The 19,987-nt window shown below is 40.8% G+C and overlaps 1 pseudogene and 1 gene segment (V, D, J or C); both read left to right on the top strand.

Annotated features, from left to right (window-relative positions):
* Positions 1-4,691: 4,691 nt before the first annotated feature.
* LOC115508076 lies at positions 4,692-5,171 on the top strand (annotated as a pseudogene).
* A 12,620-nt stretch (positions 5,172-17,791) lies between these two features.
* LOC115508060 lies at positions 17,792-19,772 on the top strand. The segment is given in 3 exon segments: positions 17,792-17,901; positions 18,003-18,313; positions 19,740-19,772. Coding segments are annotated over 3 exon segments (390 nt in total).
* The last annotated feature ends 215 nt before the right edge of the window (positions 19,773-19,987 follow it).

Below are 19,987 nucleotides of genomic sequence, written 5' to 3'. Positions count from 1 at the left end.
TAGAGAGGGAGGGAGTCAAACCATCACAGACTCTTGAAAACTAAATAAACTGAGGGTTGATGGGGGGTGGGAGGGAGGGGAGGGTGGGTGATGGGTATTGAGAAGGGCACCTGTTGGGATGAGCATTGGGTGTTGTATAGAAACCTATTTGACAATAAATTTCCTATTTACAAAATAATCTAATTTAATTGTCATTACTATGTTTTTTTAAGTTTTATGTATATTTTTTCAAATTCTATTTTATTTCCATCATTTTACTTTAGTCTACTACAGTATATTCACTTTTTCAAATTATCAAATGATTTCTTTTTTTTTCTTTTCTTTATCTTTATTCTCTTTTCATTACTTTTTTCTTAAATACAGAACAAAAAATTCAAAATTTTTATTAAAAATATTTTTATTTAATTTTTTCTACTATATACTTTACTTTTGTCTATATTATTTTCAAATTCTATTTTACTCCCATCTACCCATTTTACTCTACATCAGTGTATGCATTTTTTCAAATTCTCAAATGATTTACTTTGCCCCCTTTTTTTTCCCTAATCTGTCAAACCACTTTCAACACCTAAACAAAACACACCTAGGATCTAGCATTAACTATTAGATTTGTGTGTGTGTGTGTGTGTGTGTGTGTGTATGTGTGTGTGTTTAATTTTTAATTTTAATATTTTTGAAATTTTGTTTGTTTTATTTCAATATTTCTACTTCATTAGCTCCTTTTCTCTCTTCAAAATGACAAAACAAAGGAATTCACCCCAAAAGAAAGACCACGAAGAAACGACAGCCAGGGATTTAACCAACACAGGTACAAGCAAGATGTCTGAACCAGAATTTAGAATCACGATAATAAGAATACTAGCTGGAGTCAAAAATAGATTAGAATCCCTTTCTGAAGAGATAAGAGAAGTAAAAAAAAAATAGCCAGAATGAAATTAAGAATGCTATACCTGAACTGCAATCACAGATGGATGCAGCTGTGGTAAGGATGGATGAGGCAGAACAGAGTATCAGCGATATAGAGGACAAACTTATAGAAAATAATGAAGCATAAAAAAAGAGGGAGATTAAGGCAAAAGAGCATGATTTAAGAATTAGAGAAATCAGTGACTCATTAAAAAGGAACATCAGAATCATAGCATTCCCAGAAGAGGAAGAGAGAGTAATAGGGGTAGAAGGGTTATGTGAGCCGATCATAGCAGAAAACTCCCTAACCTGGGGAAAGACCCAGACATCAAAATCCAGGAAGCACAGAGGACCCCCATTAGATTCAACAAAAACTGGCCAGCAACAAGGCATACCATAGTCAAATTCACAAAATACTCAGGCAAGGAGAGAATCATGAAAGCAGCAAGGAAAAAAAGTCCCTAACATACAAGGGAAGACAGATCAGGTTTGCAGCAGACCTATCCACAGAATCTTGGCAGGCCAGAAAGGAGTGGTGGAGTCTATTCAGTGTGCTGAATCAGAAAAGTATGCAGACAAGAATTCTTTATCCAAGAAGGCTGTCATTCAAAATAGAAGGAGAGATAAACGTTTCCCAGACAAACAAAAATTAAAACAGTTTTTGACCACTAAACCAGCCCTGCAAAAAATTTTAAGGGGGACTCTCTGAGGGGACAAAATATATATATATATTTATAATGTGTGTGTGTGTGTGTATCAAAAGCAAGAAAGATTAGAAAGGACCAGAGAACACCATCAGAAACTCCAGCTCTACAAGCATCATCATGGCAATAAACTCATATCTTTCAGTACTCACTCTAAACCTCAGTGGACTCAATGCCCCAATCAAAAGACATAGGGTAATGGAATGGATAAGAAAACAAGAATCATATATATGCTGTTCACAAGAGACCAACTTTAGACCTAAAGACACCTTCAGATTGAACATAAGGGGATGGAGAACCATCTATCATGCTAATGGTCAACAAAAGAAAGCCCAAGTAGCCATACTTATATCAGACAATCTAGACTTAAAAATACTGTATCAAGAGATGCAGAAGGGCATTATATCAGGATCAAGGGGTCTATAGACGAAGAAGACCTAATAATTGTAAACATTTATACGCCAAATGGGAGAGCACACAAATATATAAATCAATTAATCACAAACATAAAGAAACTACCGATAGTAATACCATAGTATTAGGAGACTTCAACACCCCACTCACAGCAATGGACAGATCATCTCAACAAAAAATCGACAAGGAAAGAATGGCTTTGAATGACACACTGGACCAGATGGACTTAACAGATATATTCAGAACATTTCATCCTAAAGCATCAGAATATGCATTCTTCTGCAACGCACATGGAACGTTCTCCAGAATAGACCATATACTTGGACACAAATCAGCCCTAACTAAGTACAAAAAGATTGACATCATACTGTGCATATTTTCAGACCACAATGCTATGAAACTCGAAATCAACCACAAGAAAAAATTTGGAAACGTAAAAAATACTTGGAGACTAAAGAACATCCTATTAAAGAATGAATGGGCTAACCAAGCAGTTAACAGGAAGTTAAAAAGTATATGGAAGTCAATTAAAATGATAATACCACAACCCAAAACCTCTGGGACGCAGTAAAGGTGGTCATAAGATGAAAGTATATAGCATTCCAGGCCTTCGTAAAGAAGGAAGAAAGATCTGATACACAACCTAACCTTACACCTTAAGGAGCTGGAAAAAGAACAGCAAATAGAACCCAAAACCAGCAGAAGACAGGAAATAATAAAGATTACAAAAGAAATTAATGCTATCGAAACCAAAAAAAACAGTAGACCAAATCAATGAAACCGGAAGGAGGTTCTTTGAAAGAATGAACAAAATTGATAAACCACTAGCCAGTTTGATCAAAAAGAAAAAGGAAATGATGCAAATAAGTAAAATCAAGAATGACAGAGGAAAGATCACAACCAACACAACAGAAATAAAAACAATAATAAGAGAATATTATGAGCAATTATATGCCAATAAAATGGGCAATCTGGAAGAAATGGGCAAATTCCTAGAAACATACACACTACCAAACTGAAACAGAAAGAAATATAAAAATTTGAACAGACCCATAACCAGTAAGGAAGTAGTATTAGTAGTCAAAAATCTGTCAAAAACAAGAGTCCAGGGCCAGATGGCTTTCCAGGGGATTCTACCAAACATTTAAGGAAGAGTTAACACCTCTTCTCTTGAAGCTGTTCCAAAATACAGAAACGGATGGAAAACTTCCAGACTCTTTCTGAAGCCAGCATTACCTTGATTCCAAAAACAGACAGAGACCACACTAAAAAGGAGAACTATAGACCAATTTCTCTGATGAACATGGATGCAAAAATCCTCAAAAAGATATTAGCCTACCGGATCATACAATACATTAAAAAAAATTATACACCAAGACCAAGTGGGATTTATACCTGGGATGCAGGGCTGGTTCAATATCTGCAAAACAAGTAACGTGATTCATCACATCAATAAAAGAAAGGACAAGAACCGTATGATCCTCTCCATAGATGCAGAGAAAGCATTCAACAAAATACGGCATCCTTTCTTGATTAAAACCCTCAAGAAAGTAGGGATAGAAGGAGCATACCTCGAGATCATAAAAGCCATATATGAATGACCCAACACTAATATCATCCTCAATGAGGAAAAACTGAGAGCTTCAATGTGCTTAGTGTTACTACAATAGTGAAGAACTAAGGTTTCTCTGCACAGCATTCTGGGGCCTAAATTCCTTTTTCTGATGCTAAGGACATTTCTCCCCTCCTGGTACAAAAAGGGTGTATTTCATATGGAGATTTATATTCTGTTTAGGGAACAAAGGATGGTCAGTGCATCTCTGCACTGGCTGTTTCTCAAGCATGTTTCATTCCAGTGGCATATTTGGGGTGGCATATTCTGCTCCCCTCCACCATGTAATGCTGGAGTAGAGACACTGGAATAAATGTCCTGTGAGTCTTGACAGGAACCTCCCTGCAGGGCCGGGCCTAGACGGCAGGGGCCTTTCAGTACTACCCAGCACCAGGCTGATACCCCCGGTGACTAGGTGCACAAGGGGTGAGGAAGGCTTTCCTGTCAGAAGCCAGTGTTTCCTTTTCCTGAAAGCAATCTAAAATATGAGTAGGATGAGGGATGCTAAAGGGTGTGTAAATATCCTGTTCCATCAGAGCATTTAATGAACTCAGGCAGTGAGAAGACACTCGAAGACGCTGCTAGTCCAGGGCTTTTAGATATCTTCATCTAAGAGACGGAAGCCAGGATGCCTTTATTACCCCATTTTGTGCAGCAGTTTGGAGTCACGCTTATCCAGGACTAAGACGTTCAGATATCAGAGCCAACAACAGGTTCAGGTGGCCTCTGCCTCATTCAACACTGGTCCACAATGGGGAGAATTTTCTGTAATGTCTTATCACTCAGTGGCAGGAGCTCAGTCTGCACACAGTTCAGAACCTGGCCAAGGACCCATGTCCTCAAACAAGGATTAGACTGGTGCTCTCTGAGTCCCAATGTACACGGTCTCTGGGACCGTCTCCAGATGGTTCTGGTCCTGCGTATGAAATACTCTGTCTCATGACTATGCAAATAGTCCTAAGAGCACCAGGTTAAGTATGGGTGTGTCTGTTCCCTGAGAGCATCACCGTACAATGCCATCCACTACCGGAGACCCTGAGACACATCCCCTCCCAATGGACTGGAGCTAGAGAATCCTCTACCTCGTGGCAGTGGCTACAGGTAAGGGTCACCCAAGTCCCTGGACACAGGAGAGGACCAGGACCAGTCAACATTGATTTCATACACTCTTGTCCCCTCTCTACAGGTGTGCACTCCCAGGTTTTGCTGGTGCAGTCTGGGGCTGAAGTGAGGAAGCCTGGGGCATCAGTGAAGATCTTCTGCAAAGCATCTGGATACAGCTTCACTGATTACTATATGCACTGGGTGCGACAGGCTCCTGCACAAGGGTTTGAGTGGATGGGAAGAATTGACCCTGAAGATGGTTCTACAAGTATGCACAGAAGTTCCAGGGCAGACTCACTCTGATGGCAGACACATCCACAAACACAGCCTACATGGAGCTAAGCAGTCTGAGGTCTGCAGACACAGCCGTGTATTACTGTGCAAGGACACAGTGAGGGGTTGTCATGTGAGCCCAGACACAAACCGCCCTGTAGAAGAAGATCAGGACCGCCAGGGGGTGCACACTATGCACCATTCTGTTTGTGTTCCCAGGAGCAGGTGCAGGTAGGGGTTGCTGGAAGGTTTTGTGCCATGGCCTGGGGCTTCTTCTCCATAAAGCAATTTCCCCCAGGAAGCCTCTCTGGACACATGATTCTGTGCTTACCTACTTGGGTCTGGTTTACAAAGTTTGTTTTACCAGCAAAACTATACTTACATGAACGAGAGATAGAGTCTCTTACAATTGCTTACCCTTGTACTAAATATCAATGGTTTACACGTATCCTGATGCACATCAACTGAACATTTACAGGAGTCCCAGGAGCGCTCACTTTGCATCTAGGACCACAGGACCCCATAGCTCCTCGTTATCCTCACCCTGCTCTTGTCCCAAACACCATGACACTTCATTCATGTCACTTTGCTTCTCAGAACTTTATATGTGTTACAGTTTTCTTCAAATACTTGAAACTACAAGAGAAAAACCATCTACATGTATTAGTCACGATAATCCTGAGGAACAGAACACATAGCACATTGTCTTACAGGACTAAATAGGCTGAGAAATCCCATGATATACTATCACATGCTGGATACCCAGTAAAGTCAGTGGTGTAATTCTCATCTCATTCCAAACTAGTGTCAAGTCTGAGAATGTGGGGACCTGATGGTTTAACTTTCACTCCAAGGGCAAGAGGAAGCCAATGTTACAACTCAAGCAGGCACACAAGAAGTAAAAATGAGAGAATTTGCTTCACTTTTATTTTTATGCTATTCATAACCTTAATGGATTGGGTGATGCCCACTGCCCAAGACACCAAACGCAAGAACACAGTGCACACAGCACTCACCACAAACCCTTCCTGAAGCGCCAGTCTCCGTACAGCATATGAACTCTTCTTAATGTAACCATTACACTCAGAAGCAGAAAACATAACAGGTTTTCTAAAACACAGAAGAAAACAGAGACCTAGACAATATGAGAATATGGAGGAATTCATCCCCAAAGAGAGAACAAGAAAGGATCATATCCTGGGATCTAATCAAAACAGAGATAAGGAATAGGCCTAAAACAGAACTTAAAACAATAGTAAGGATAATGGATGGGCTTGAGAACAGCATAGAAGACATCAAGGATATGCATACCACAGAGATGAAAGACATAAAAACTGGTCAACGGTGAAATTTAAAAATTCTATGAAAGAGACATGATGCTTACTGCACATAATAATGGGTGGAAGCAGCAGCGGAATGACTAAGTAATAGAGAAGATAAAATTATGGAAAATAAGGAATCAGAAAGGAGAGGGTAAACTAACGTCTTGGGTTATGGAGGTAGACTTAGAGAACTCAGCCACTCTGTACAGTGTAGTAACATTCCTTTCATAGGAGTCCCAAAAGAAGAGAGGGGAAAAGGGACAGAAGGTTTACTTGTGCAAATTGTAGCTGAAAGTTGCCCTAACCCAAGGAAGGAAATGAACATCCAAATCCAGAAGGCACAGAGAACTCCTATCAAAATCAACAAAGCAGGCCATTAGCAAGATAAATCATAGAAAATTGACATAATATAGAGATAAAGGAAATCCTAAAAGCATCAAGAGAAAAGAAGTCCCTAAGACGGGAAGGCAAATAAGGTTAGTTCCCTTCACAGAAACTTACCAAGAGAGAAGGCAGTGTCACCATACATTCAATGTGCTGAATGGGAAAATAATAGGCAGGCAAGAATACTTTATCCAGGAAGTTTGTCATTGAGAAGAAGGAGAGATAAAGAGCTTCCCAGACAAACAAAATCTAAACGAGTCTGTGAACCCTAATCCAACCCTGCAAGAAATACTAAAGGGGACTCTTTGAGTGCGAAAGAAAGACAAAAAGCAACAAACACTAGAAAGGAACAGAGAAAATCTCCAGAAAAAAATTACTTTACAGAAACATTGTGATAACACAATTACACTAATATCATATCTTTCAGTAATCACTGTGAATGGAAATGAACTAAAAAGTCCAGTCAAAAGACACAGGGTATCAGAATGGATTAAAAAAACAAGATCCATGTATATTCTGCCTGTAAAAGACTCCTTTGAGACCTAGAGAGACCTGTTGATTGAAAGTGAGGGGTTGCAGAACAATTTATCATGCTACTGGACATAAAAAGAAAGCTGTAGTACCATATTCATATCAGGCAACCTAGATTTCAAATACAAAGACTGCAAAAAGAGATGAAGACGGGCATTATATCATAAAGTGATCTATCCAACAAGAAGCACTAACAACAGTAAATATTTATGACCACAAATTGGGGCACTGAAATATGTAAAGCAATTAATGACATAAAAAAACTCATTGATAATAATACACTAGTAGTAGGGGACTTTCACTTGTAAGTCGGGGACACTCCACTTACAACAATGAACAGATCGTGTAAGAAGAAAATCAAGAAGGAAACAATGGCTTTGAATGACACAGGTGCAGATGGACTTAACAGATATATTCAAAACATTCCATCTTAAAGCAGCAGAATACATTCTTGTCGAATGCACATGGAACACTCTCCAGAATAGATCACACACTGGGTCATAAATCAGACCCTACAAGTACAAAAAGATTGAGACTATGGCATGCATTTTTTCAGATCAGAACACTATGAAACTTGGAGTCAGCCACAAGGAAAAATTTGGAAACACCACTAATAGTTGGAGTAAAAGACCATCGTACTGAAGAATAAAGCGGTTAACCAGGAAACTAAAGAAGAAATAAAAATACATGGAAGCAAATGAAAATGTTAGCGTTGACGGTCCAAATCCTGTGGGATGCAGCAAAAGCAGATTTAAGATGGAAGTATATAGCAGTACAGGCCTAACACAATAAAAATAAAATTAACACACAACCACTTTACACCTAAAGAAGCTAGAAAAGGAAGAGCAAATGAAACCTAAAGTCAGACGAGGAGGGTAAACAATCATAGAGTACATATAAATGGCACAGAAAGAAACAAAAACAGTAGAACAGATCAACAAAACTTTTAGGTTGCTTTCTGAAAGAATGAATAAAATTGAAGTTCCTGGACCAGATTATTCAAACAGAAAAGGAAAAGGACCCAAAGAGACAAAATCATGAATTTCATGGGACAGATCACAACCAACACCAGAAATAAAATCAATTATAAGGGAATATTATGAAAAACCATATACCAACCAATTACGCCATCTGGAAGAAATGAATAAATTCCCAGAAACATGTAAACTACCAAAATTTCAACAGGAAGAATTAGAAAAGGAGAATTACAGACCAATTGCCCAAGTGAACATGGATGCAAAAATTATCAACAACATACTTACAACTTGACTCCAACAGTACATTAAAAGAATCATTTACCAGGATGAAGTCGGATTTATTCCTGGGGTGCAAGGATGGATCAATATTAACAATCAATCAAAGTTATACACCATATCAATAACAGGATAAGACCCAAATGATCCTTTCAATAAATGCAGAGAAGCATTTGATAAACGACACTATCTTTTCTTGATAAAAACCATCAAGCAAGTAAAGATAGATGGAAAATTCTTCAACAACATAAAGGCCATATACAAAACACGTACTGTTAACATCATCCTCAATGGGGAAACACTGAGTGCTCTCCACATATGGTCAGGGACACGACAGGGATATCCACTGTCATTAATTTTGTTCAACGTAGTACTAGAAGGCTTAGCCTCTGCAATCAAACAATGAAAAGAAATAAAACGCATAGACATTTGAAAGGAGTAAGTCAAACTTTCACTCTTTGCAGATTACATGATACTCTATGGGGAAAATCCAAAAGATTCCACCAAAAGACTTCTAGGACGGAGACAAAACTCAGAAAAGTTGTAGGATACAAAGACAACATCAAGTTATTGGCACTATATACATACACCAAAAATGAAGCAGAAAAGAGAGACATTAAGGAATCAGACCCATTTACAATTGCACCAAAAAGCATAACATACCTAGGAATAAACCTAACCAAAGATGTTAGAGATCTGTATGCTAAAAACCATAGAAAGTATATGAAGCAAATTACACAAGACACAAAGGAAGAACATTCCATGGTCATGGATTGGGAAACAAATATTGTTAAAATATCAATACTACCCAAAGCAATCTACACATTCAATGTGATCCTTACCAAAATAACACCAACATTCTTCACAGAAAAAGAACAAAGAATTTTAACATTTGTATAAAACCATAAAACACCGAATAGGCAGAGCAATGTTGAAAAAGAAATCCAAAGCTGGAGGCATCACAATTCTAGACTTCAAGCTGTATTACGAAGCTGTAATCATCAAGACAGTATGGTACTGGCACAAAAATAGACACATACATGAATGGGACAGAATAGAGAACCAGATTTGCTGAACAGTCTGTTCAGCAAATGGTGCTGGGAAAACTGGATAGTAACATGAGGAAGATTGAATCTGGAACACTTTCCTACAGCAAACACAAAAATATATTCAAATGGATGAAAAACCTAAATGTAAGACCAAAGAACATTAACATCTATAAGAGAAAACAGGCACAAACATCTTTGACCTCGACCTCAGCAACTTCTTAATAGACATGCCTCTAGAGGCAAGGAAAACAAAAGCAAAAAATGAACTATTGGGACCTCATCAAGATAAAAAGCTTCTGCACAGTGAAGGAAACAATCAACAACACTAAGTGGCAACTGACAGAGGAGTGAAGATATTTGAAAATGACATACATGGTAAGAGTTAGTATCCAAAATCTATAAGAACTTAACAAACACAGAAGAACAAATATCCAGTGAATGGTCAAAAGACACGAGCAGACACTTTTCCAAAGAAAACATCTGGATGGCTAAGAGACACATGAAAAGATGCTCAACATCACTCATCATTGGGGAAAAACAATTCAAAATCATGATAAGATACCACCTCACACCGTCAGAATGGCTAAAATAAACAATTCAGGAAACAACAGATATTGGCAAGGATGTGGAGACAGAGGAACCTTCCTATACTCTTGGTGGGAAGGCAAAGTGGTGTGACCACACTGGAGAAGAGTTTAAAAAGTTAAAATAGAATTACTTATGTCCCACCAATTTCTCTACAAGGTATTTACACAAAGGACACAAAAATTCTGTTCAAATAGCTAAACGGGTGATGGAGATTATGTAGGTCACTTGTTGTGATGTGCACTGGGTGTTAATGTATGTGATGAATCACTAAATTTTATTCCCAAAACTAAAACTACACTACATGTTAACTAACAAAGATGTAAATAAATAAAACCTTCAGACATTAAAAAACAGGGGAAAAAAAGGAAGGGGACAAATTTTGTTACAAATGGTCATAACCAATGGGATCTAGGGCAGTGAGTCTAACTACTTGCATTTACCCATTTTATCCCTAACTGGTAGTGGACATTAATTAACAAACATACTCATGGTTCCCAATGTTGGTGCCACGTGAGTTGGAATTCAAACCCCAGCTGCCCTTCCCAGCTCCTCTGTGACCACATCTCATGGGCAGTCTGTCTAGACAGCTGGCATCTATGTATTGCCTGTGTGTAGACGTCCTTGCTCCTGGACCTGGCCCGTTCACCCAGGTCTGCTGGGTACTCAGAAAGCACAGACTAGTGTCAGCTGGCATTCCTTGTACTTCCCATTCCTCACGAGGGAACAAGTTCAGCCTTGAGGATGCATGGTTACCATGTGCTGTTCCACTGGTCTACACCACCTGACACCACCCATGTATTCCAGTACTTGCTTCTGAAGGGAATTTCCAAACAGATGACAATTTCACTAGTGATTTACACCAAAAAATAATTGGATCCAAGTGAGGGCACAATATTGGATTTTAGCTGCATGTAAAGGGGAACTTTGCTTGCATTCTTAGAAGACAGAGAAGAGGTTTATGCCAGAGACAAGGTCACAAGGACGGATCCTCCCAGAACCAGCAGTGGACCATCGCCTTACTGAGAGAGGGTACATTTCACATACAATAGAAGCTGTGAATGTATAACAACTGGAGGGAGTGACCTCAGAGGGTGGAGGGGCCACAGGGTGGCCAGAACATCTCTTTACCCTCAGGTGAGGGATCTCCCGAGTCATGTCACTTGTCCACACTACAGTCAGCTTTGAGGGTGGCTATGGTTCTGTTCTTACATCCCAGAGCCCAGTTTGTAGGGCTGCCTCCGACCTCCACTGGCTAGTGTCCAACATCGTCCAATCAAGGCTGCAGAAAACAGGATTCATGTCAGGCCCAAAAGTCCTCTCTCAATGGCAATGACTCCTTTATGTGTCTTTCCTTGCTGTTATCTGTCTTCATGTTTCTTTCCTTACTGTTTCTCTTCACCTCAGAGCATTTGGGGGACATCCATGCATATCCACCTGGGTTCGGTTAGACACTCAGACCCAGAGGGAGACATGGACTTCATGCAAGAAAGTGTCTGTGCCTGGTGATGAGGGGTTTCATCCCACAATTCTCAAGGTATTCCTCCCACAGATGTGCTGTCTTCAGGACCCACTCATCTTCAGTTCCGAGATGGACATTTGGTGACTGCCCATCTGTGTCCTGAACTCCATCCCCAGACTCATACACATGGCAGTAATATCAATGTCTCAAAATTAATCTCATGTGACAAGTCCCTTTGGCCACATAAGTTATTCTACACAGGTTCAAGAATGACATAGATGACCACAGTCCACACTGATGTCAGGGAAAGTTCACCTCCATCCCTCACTGTGACACTCACATTACCACACCCCCAAATCCTCCAACATGTCAAATCATTAAATATTAAGTCAAGTCCAAAACGTTCCTAAATTTCACTACCTCTAAAACCCCAAATCTAACCATGTAGCTTGGGTAGGGTGAGACTGTAGTACCTTCCATCCTGGGGTGAAACTCTCTCCATCAGCCGACCTGCATTTCTAGAAAACCATTCATGTTCTTCTGAATGCTTCTGTATGGTAACCATAACATAACAGGTACTGACATTCCTATGCCAGAAGAAATACAGTGTAATTGAGAAGTGCATCACCAACAAGAAACAATTTGATTATCAATCTGGGGAAACCCGTTAGGTTCAAAGACAGAATGCTCTGAATCTCAGACTCCAACTTGTCTCAGGGATTGACACTTCCTTTTTTCTTAAAGGTGGTACATGTCTGAAGCTGAGCACATTTATCTCAGTTTCATGAAAGTAGAATTTCTGAGCCCCAAAATCTTCTTTTGTTCTCTCGATTATCAAATGAAAAGTTCTTCTGACTCTTGCCAGCTGATAACTATTCAAGATTGTTGCTCAGCAATGATTAAAGGAAATATAACTGTATATTTATAGGGAAGAAGCAGAGTGAAGGGTTCAAAGATGGAAAATATGTAGGAGGAGACATCCTGTGAACAGAAGGGTCTGCAGTGCTCATGATGGAAGGGTCTCACCCTTGCATGTTGCATAAATGGGGAGGGGAATAAAGGAGTCACTGTATCTCTGCAGGGGTCTGTGAAACAACAGGAGCACGGGGACCACCGGGGGCAATCACAACCACCAGGGGGAATTCAGAGACGAGGGGGCTCATGATCCAGGACAAGAGATTGGTTGAGGACTCTTCTCCTCTCAAGGGCTTTCAGATCCAGGCTCTGCACACTTATTCTGACATGAACACATCAAAGAGTTTGGAAAAGCTGTGGAAACACACAAGTGTCCTCCCTGTTTAAATAAACCATGATAATGGGAATACACAAATTTTCCCAGGGTCAGGCACTGGGATAAATATATCTTTGAAGGGCTAGTATCTAAAATCTATAAAGAGCTCACCAAACTCCACACCCGAAAAACAAATAACCCAGTGAAGAAATGGGCAGAAAACATGAATAGACACTTCTCTAAAGAAGACATCCAGATGGCCAACAGGCACATGAAAAGATGCTCAGCGTCGCTCCTTATCAGGGAAATACAAATCAAAACCACACTCAGGTATCACCTCACGCCAGTCATAGTGGCCAAAATGAATAAATCAGGAGACTATAGATGCTGGAGAGGATGTGGAGAAACAGGAACCCTCTTGCACTGTTGGTCAGAATGCAAATTGGTGCAGCCGCTCTGGAAAGCAGTGTGGAGGTTCCTCAGAAAATTAAAAATAGACCTACCCTATGACCCAGCAATAGCACTGCTAGGAATTTATCCAAGGGATACAGGAGTACTGATGCATAGGGGCACTTGTACCCCAATGTTCATAGCAGCACTCTCAACAATAGCCAAATTATGGAAAGAGCCTAAATGTCCATCAACTGATGAATGGATAAAGAAATTGTGGTATATATACACAATGGAATATTACGTGGCAATGAGAAAAAATGAAATATGGCCTTTTGTAGCAACGTGGATGGAACTGGAGAGTGTGATGCTAAGTGAAATAAGCCATACAGAGAAAGACAGATACCATATGGTTTCACTCTTATGTGGATCCTGAGAGACTTAACGGGAACCCATGGGGAAGGGGAAGGAAAAAAAAAAAAAAGAGGTTAGAGTGGGAGAGAGCCAAAGCATAAGAGACTGTTAAAAACTGAGAACAAACTGAGGGTTGATGGGGGTTGGGAGGGAGGGGAGGGTGGGTGATGGGTATTGAAGAGGGCACCTTTTGGGATGAGCACTGGGTGTTGTATGGAAACCAATTTGTCAATAAATTTCATATATATAAAAAAAATAAAAAAATAAATATATCTTTGATCATTCTCACTTTAACAAGAGTTTAGAAGAATAATGATCTCCATTTCATAGATGAAGAAATATTTTTAATTAACATCATCCTTCCTGATCTCAGGTGTTTTGCCTTCAACATATTTTAATAAAATTCAACCATTTTAACGTTACTGAGGCTTTCTTTTTTTTAATGTTTATTTATTTTTATGAGAGAGAGAGACAGACTACAAGCGGGCAAGGGGAAGAGAGAGAGAAGAGACACAGTATCAGAATATGAAGCAGTCTCCAGGCTCTGAGCTGTCAGCACAGGGCACGACACAAGGCTCAGACTCATAAACTGTGAGACCATGACCTGAGTCAAAATCGGACACTTAACCAACTGAGCCACACAGGGGCTCCATATGGAGGGTTTCCATTGATGTCCACATAGAGTTCATCTGTAAATGACCCCTTGTGTTTGTAGAAAACCCCTGGCATCTCCATCAGCTCTGTGAGTCTGTCGAGGCTTCTCACTCTCTCCAATTTGTGACACAATAGACCTGGCTTCCATCCATCACTCTCCTGGGACTTCTAGAAGGTCAGGAACCTGCAAACCTCACTGGGATGTCCAGCCTTGTCCTGCATGTGGTTTAAGAGGCCGGTGGGTCCCCTGATGGGGAGCACAGGTTCAGATACTGGGACTACTCTCACCTCATACATGATCTTGGACATTCCCACACTCTGTCTCTGCTGCAGTGTATCTGTTAACCTGTACAATGGTGGTATACTGATTCTTACCTCAAGTGTTTGGGTGCATATGTGAAAATAAGGATTATCATGGGTACTTATAATCACTGCAGCAAAATCACAAATTAATGAATCACAATGTCCTGAAAGATATTGTGACACCAAACACTGCCCCATCCCTGACACTTGCCAAGGGCCACTGGCTTCTTGAGGATTCTATTGCAAAATATGCTATATTGTCAAAGGACATCTGTATGCTGATTAAACCCTCCCATCCCTGAAACTGTAGCTGGGAGAAGAGCCCCAGCCCTTAAGTGTTCATATTCAGTGACCAGAACAGAACACAGACATCTCACCATGGAGTTTGGGTTCACTTTGGTTTTCCTTGGTTCTATTTTAAAAAGTAATTTATGATGAACAAGAAACACTGACTATGTTAGTGGATATGAGTGAGAGAAACAGTGGATGTGTGACAGTTTCCTGACTTGTATCTGTAGATGTCTTGTGTGACGTACAGCTGGTGGAGTCTGGGGGAGACCTGAGAAGCCTGGCAGGGGAGGGGGTCCCTGAGACTCTCCTGTGCAGTCTCTAGATTCACCTTCAGTAGCTAATTGAGGAGGTGGGTCTGCCAGACTCCAGGGAAGGGGCTGAATGTGGGTCTACATATCTGTATGGCATAAGATAAGGACCAAATGTCATTATTTTACTCACTGGAATTCAAAACCATTTGTGAAAAAGGCCATTTTTTCCCTAATTTTAATTCTATGAAATCTCATGGAGGATTTGCTGACTGCATCCAGACACATTTCACTCTGGTCTCTGTAATCCGCTCCACTGGTCTGTGTGTCTGACTCTGTGCCAGCAGCACAGTGTTATAGACAATGTACCTCTGCAATATACTTAGAAAGAAGGATGTGTGCTGTCTCCAGGTTTCTTCTTCTTTCTCAGGATTGTTTTCTCACTTCTGTGTGCTTTGTGGTACCATATAAATAAGAATTTCCCAGATACATTCATTGGCATTTTTATTAACTCAACTAATATTAGAAATTATTAGAACAGATAAAAGGAATAAAAAGTGTAATCATACAAAAAATTAACAAATTGAAATGGATATCTGGAAAGCTACATGCAATTGAAAAAGCATCTCTACTAGGAAAATAGGTAACACTCAAACAGATACAATCAGAATTAAGGAGGGGACATAACTGATACCAAAGAAGTGAAAAACAGTAACAGAAAATGCCTAGATAATTATAGACCCATTATTAGATAACAAAGGGCAACTAGGCAATTTCCAGAGACAAACAACCCGCAAGACTGTACTTGAAGAAATAGAAAATTAACAGAATGAAAACAAATAAAATTCAACCTATAATCTAATCATACACCGCCCCAAAAGAAAAAAGTCAGCTTAGTAACACAGGGCTTTATCTATGAACTATATCAAAATATAAAAGAGACTTAAAGAGAATACCTCTCAGACTCTTACCAAAAACTGAAAAGAAAGGAATATGCCCAATTCATCTACAAGACCAACCTTACTATGCTGCAAAATCGAAAGACACCATAAGAAGAGAAACTAAAGGCCAATATCTCAGATGGACATACATACAAAACTCCTAGCATAGTGAATGCAACAGCACAATGAAAGGGTCATATGTGACAATGCAGTCACATCTGTTGATCATCCGTATCATCATCTATTGATACGTATAAAACTAGACAAAATTCAACAAGTTGTCATTATTAAAAAATCTCAGCAACTGAGGGAAAGAAAGAAATAACCTCCACAAAATCGTGGCCATAGATGAAAAGCCCACACCTGACAGCATATTTAACAGTGAAAAACTGAAGCTTTTCCTGTCACGTTAGGAGCCGGGCAAGGATGCTCATTCCCTACATAGGTATTCCACATGGTAACATGAAGACCAGTAAGATATGGCACCCAATGTATGTCATCTTGTCACATTGCTTATTTGGACGAAAGTCACTTGAGTAACAGCTAGTCTAAGGAAACTGTGACCCTTCTTTGTCCCCCTGAGAGCAGAAAATAAATCTCTCCTGGGAAACTTCTTCCCCTCTACCAGAATGGAAGAACCATCCTTAGCACCAGAAATGGGAACTTAGCACCAAGAAGGCTGTGCAAACAAGCCTTGTTAGTTCCTCACTAATTGACCTGCCCACACCCAAATCTCTATCTTGTTAACTCTTCACAAATCCATTGTTTTTTATCCTAAAAGGCACAAGTGCCACCTCCTTTCTTCATTCTCTGCGTGTCATATTATTAGGAAGCTTGTGCACATGCAAAATGAAGTCTATTCTGTTCTGTAGATCTGTCTTATGTCAATTGAATCCTTAGACCAGACAAAGAACACAGAAGCAAAGAAGGAAAAAGCTTGCTGCTCCTACAAGTTGCAGATGTACCCATAAAAATTAGGTAAGAAAATGAAATAAAGACATGTAAATCAGTAAGAAGAAAATTATTTGTTTGAGAATCACACGAACTTACATATAGTGAAACCTTAGAAACTCCACAAAAAAAGTATCAGAACTACTAAACTCAGGAAAAGTTCAGGATACAAATCAACATAAAAAATATGCTGTATTTCCACACACCAAAAACATAGTATATGAAAAAACTAACAAAATCACACAATTGAAAATGGCACAAAATGGAGCATCTGTGTGGCTCAATCCGTTAAGTGCCTACTGTTGATTTTGGCTCAGCTCATGATCTCATGGTTCCTGAGTTTAATTCTGAGGCAGGGTCTGCAATGATTGTTCAGAGTCTGCTTGGGATTCTCTGTCCCCTTCTCTCTCTCTGATCTCCCTCTCCTTCTCTCTGTCACACAAAAATAAACACACATTAAAATTCTTAAGCACAAAATAAAGTATTTAGGATTAAATTTCACTAAAAAGTAAAATAGCATACCAAACATGATGTGCTGGGAGAAAGACATGTAAAGTGACAAACACAGATGAAAACATAACTGTGTTCACAGATTAGAATTATCACTGCGCCTTCTGCAAGAAGTGATCTAGAAGTGCCTCTCAAACACTCGTTTTAAATTTGAAACAAATCTAAGTCTGGAACGTGATATATAGTCAGAGGATATGCAAATAGGGCCCTCCCTGTGCTGATTAAACCAGTCCGGCTCCAACCCTGCAGCTGGGAGAGGAGCCCCAGGCCCGGGAGTCCGAGGTGTTCCCATTCTGTGATCAGCACAGAACAGACACCTCACCATGGAGTCTGCGCTGGGCTGGGTTTTCCTTGTTGCTCTTTTAAAAGGTAATTCATGGTGAATGAGAGACACTGAGTATGTGAGTGGACATGACTGAGAAAGAGTGGATGTGTGACAGATTCCTGACCAAGATGTCTTTTGTCTGCAGGTGTCCAGTGTGACGTGCAGCTGGTGGAGTCTGGGGGAGACCTGGTGAAGCCTGGGGGGTCCTTGAGACTCACCTGTGTGGCCTCTGGATTCACCTTCAGTTATTATGCAATGAGCTGGGTCCGCCAGGCTCCAGGGAAGGGGCTGCAGTGGGTCGCAGCAATTAGTGGTAGTGGAGGTAGCACAAACTATGCAGACTCCATGAAGGGCCGATTCACCATCTCCATTGACAACGCCAAGAACACGCTGTATCTGCAGATGAACAGCCTGAAGACCGAGGACACGGCCACATATTACTGTGCAAGAGACACGGTGAGGGGACCTCACTGGGAGCCCACACACAAACCTCCCTGCAGGAGGGGATCAGCACCACCAGGGGGCGCACACTATGCACAATTCTGGTTTGTGTTCCCAGGAGCAGGTGCAGATGGAGGTTACAGGCAGGTTTCCTGTCAGGGTCTGGGGCTTCCTCTCCACACAGCGGTTTCTCCAGGGAGCCACTCTGGTCACAGATTCTGTGTTTATCTATTAATTCTCTGAATTAGCAACTGTGTTGTCATAGGAAAACTACCCTAACGTGCACAAAGACACAGTTGTTTGCATTCCTTACTGCTGTCCCTCAGTATGAGTGAATTGCAGATTTCCTGACGCAAAACAGCTGAACCTTTTTTTTATAAAGTATTTTTTTAACGTTTATTTATTTTTGAGACAGAGAGAAACAGAGCATGAACGGGGGAGGGTCAGATAGAGGGAGACACAGAATCGGAAACAGGCTCCAGGCTCTGAGCTGTCAGCACAGAGCCCGATGCGGGGCTCGAACACACGGACTGCGAGATCATGACCTGAGCCAAAGTCGGCTGCTTAACCGACTGAGCCACCCAGGCGTCCCAACAGAAGTCCCAGATGCACTCACTGTGCAGCCAGGACTACAGGATCCCCCAGACCCCCATTATCGTCACCCAGCACTGGTCCCAAGAATGTGACACTTCCCTCCTGGCACTTGCTACTCGGGACTTTAAATGAGCTACAGCTTTATCCAGTTCCTCTAAAGAAGAGATAATTCATCTCCATGTATTAGTCAGGATTCTCCCGAGGAACAGAAACCAAAGAAACTGGTTTACATGACTAAATACATTGATAAGACCCACATTCCACTCTCACATGCTGGAGACACAGGAAAACCAGTGGTGTAATTCTCATCTGATTCGGAACTAGTTTCTAGTCTCAAACGTGAAGAGATGATGATGTAACTCTCAGAACAAGGGCCAGAGGAGACCAATGTTCCAATTCGAACAGGCACATGGGAAGTAAAACTGAGGGAATTCCTCCTCCCTCTGCATCAGTTTCTATTCAGAACCTTAATGGAATGGGTGATGCCCAGACAGACAGAAACTTTGGATAGAAATGCCAGTCTCAAAAAAAAAAAAAAAAAAAAAAAAGAAATGCCAGTCTCTTCTGGAACACATCACAGACATCCACAGAAAAGTGGGGCTTCTGGGCACCATGATGCAGTCAAGATGACACATAAAGGTAATCATGACAAGTCAACCTCCTGTAAATGTGCAGTTCAAAGTCTGAAGATTTAGAAGTCCATGCCATCACTGGCATGGAGCCTGGTGGGCATAGCTGTGCTTCTGTGGAGAAGGAAGGCAGAGTCGCATAGGGGGCATTGTGGTCTGAGAAGCCCCTGGGCGACATGGGGAGAGACAGTTCCCTTCTCAGGGTGCATTTCTTAAAGGGAGTATTGCCTCTCGTGGGGCAGGAGAGCTGACAGGCACCATTGCACTGCCCTGGTCATCAGCATAGGAGCCTCTGCTGAGAGCAGCTAACTGAATGCTGCCTTCATGTTCTTCCTCACCATGAACTCCAAGCCCCTAGTGTTCATGCAACTGCCCTCCTGGGATAACTAGCTCCAGGCACAGCACAGCAAGACCCTCTCCTAGAGGATCAGTGGGGTCCCGGTCATATTGAGTTCATATAATTTGG

Source organism: Lynx canadensis, chromosome B3 (genome assembly GCF_007474595.2).
Source record: "Lynx canadensis isolate LIC74 chromosome B3, mLynCan4.pri.v2, whole genome shotgun sequence".
Classification (NCBI taxonomy): Eukaryota; Metazoa; Chordata; class Mammalia; order Carnivora; family Felidae; genus Lynx; species Lynx canadensis.
The sequence above is the reverse complement of the archived record's forward strand: the minus strand, read 5'-3'. Positions and strand labels throughout refer to the sequence as shown.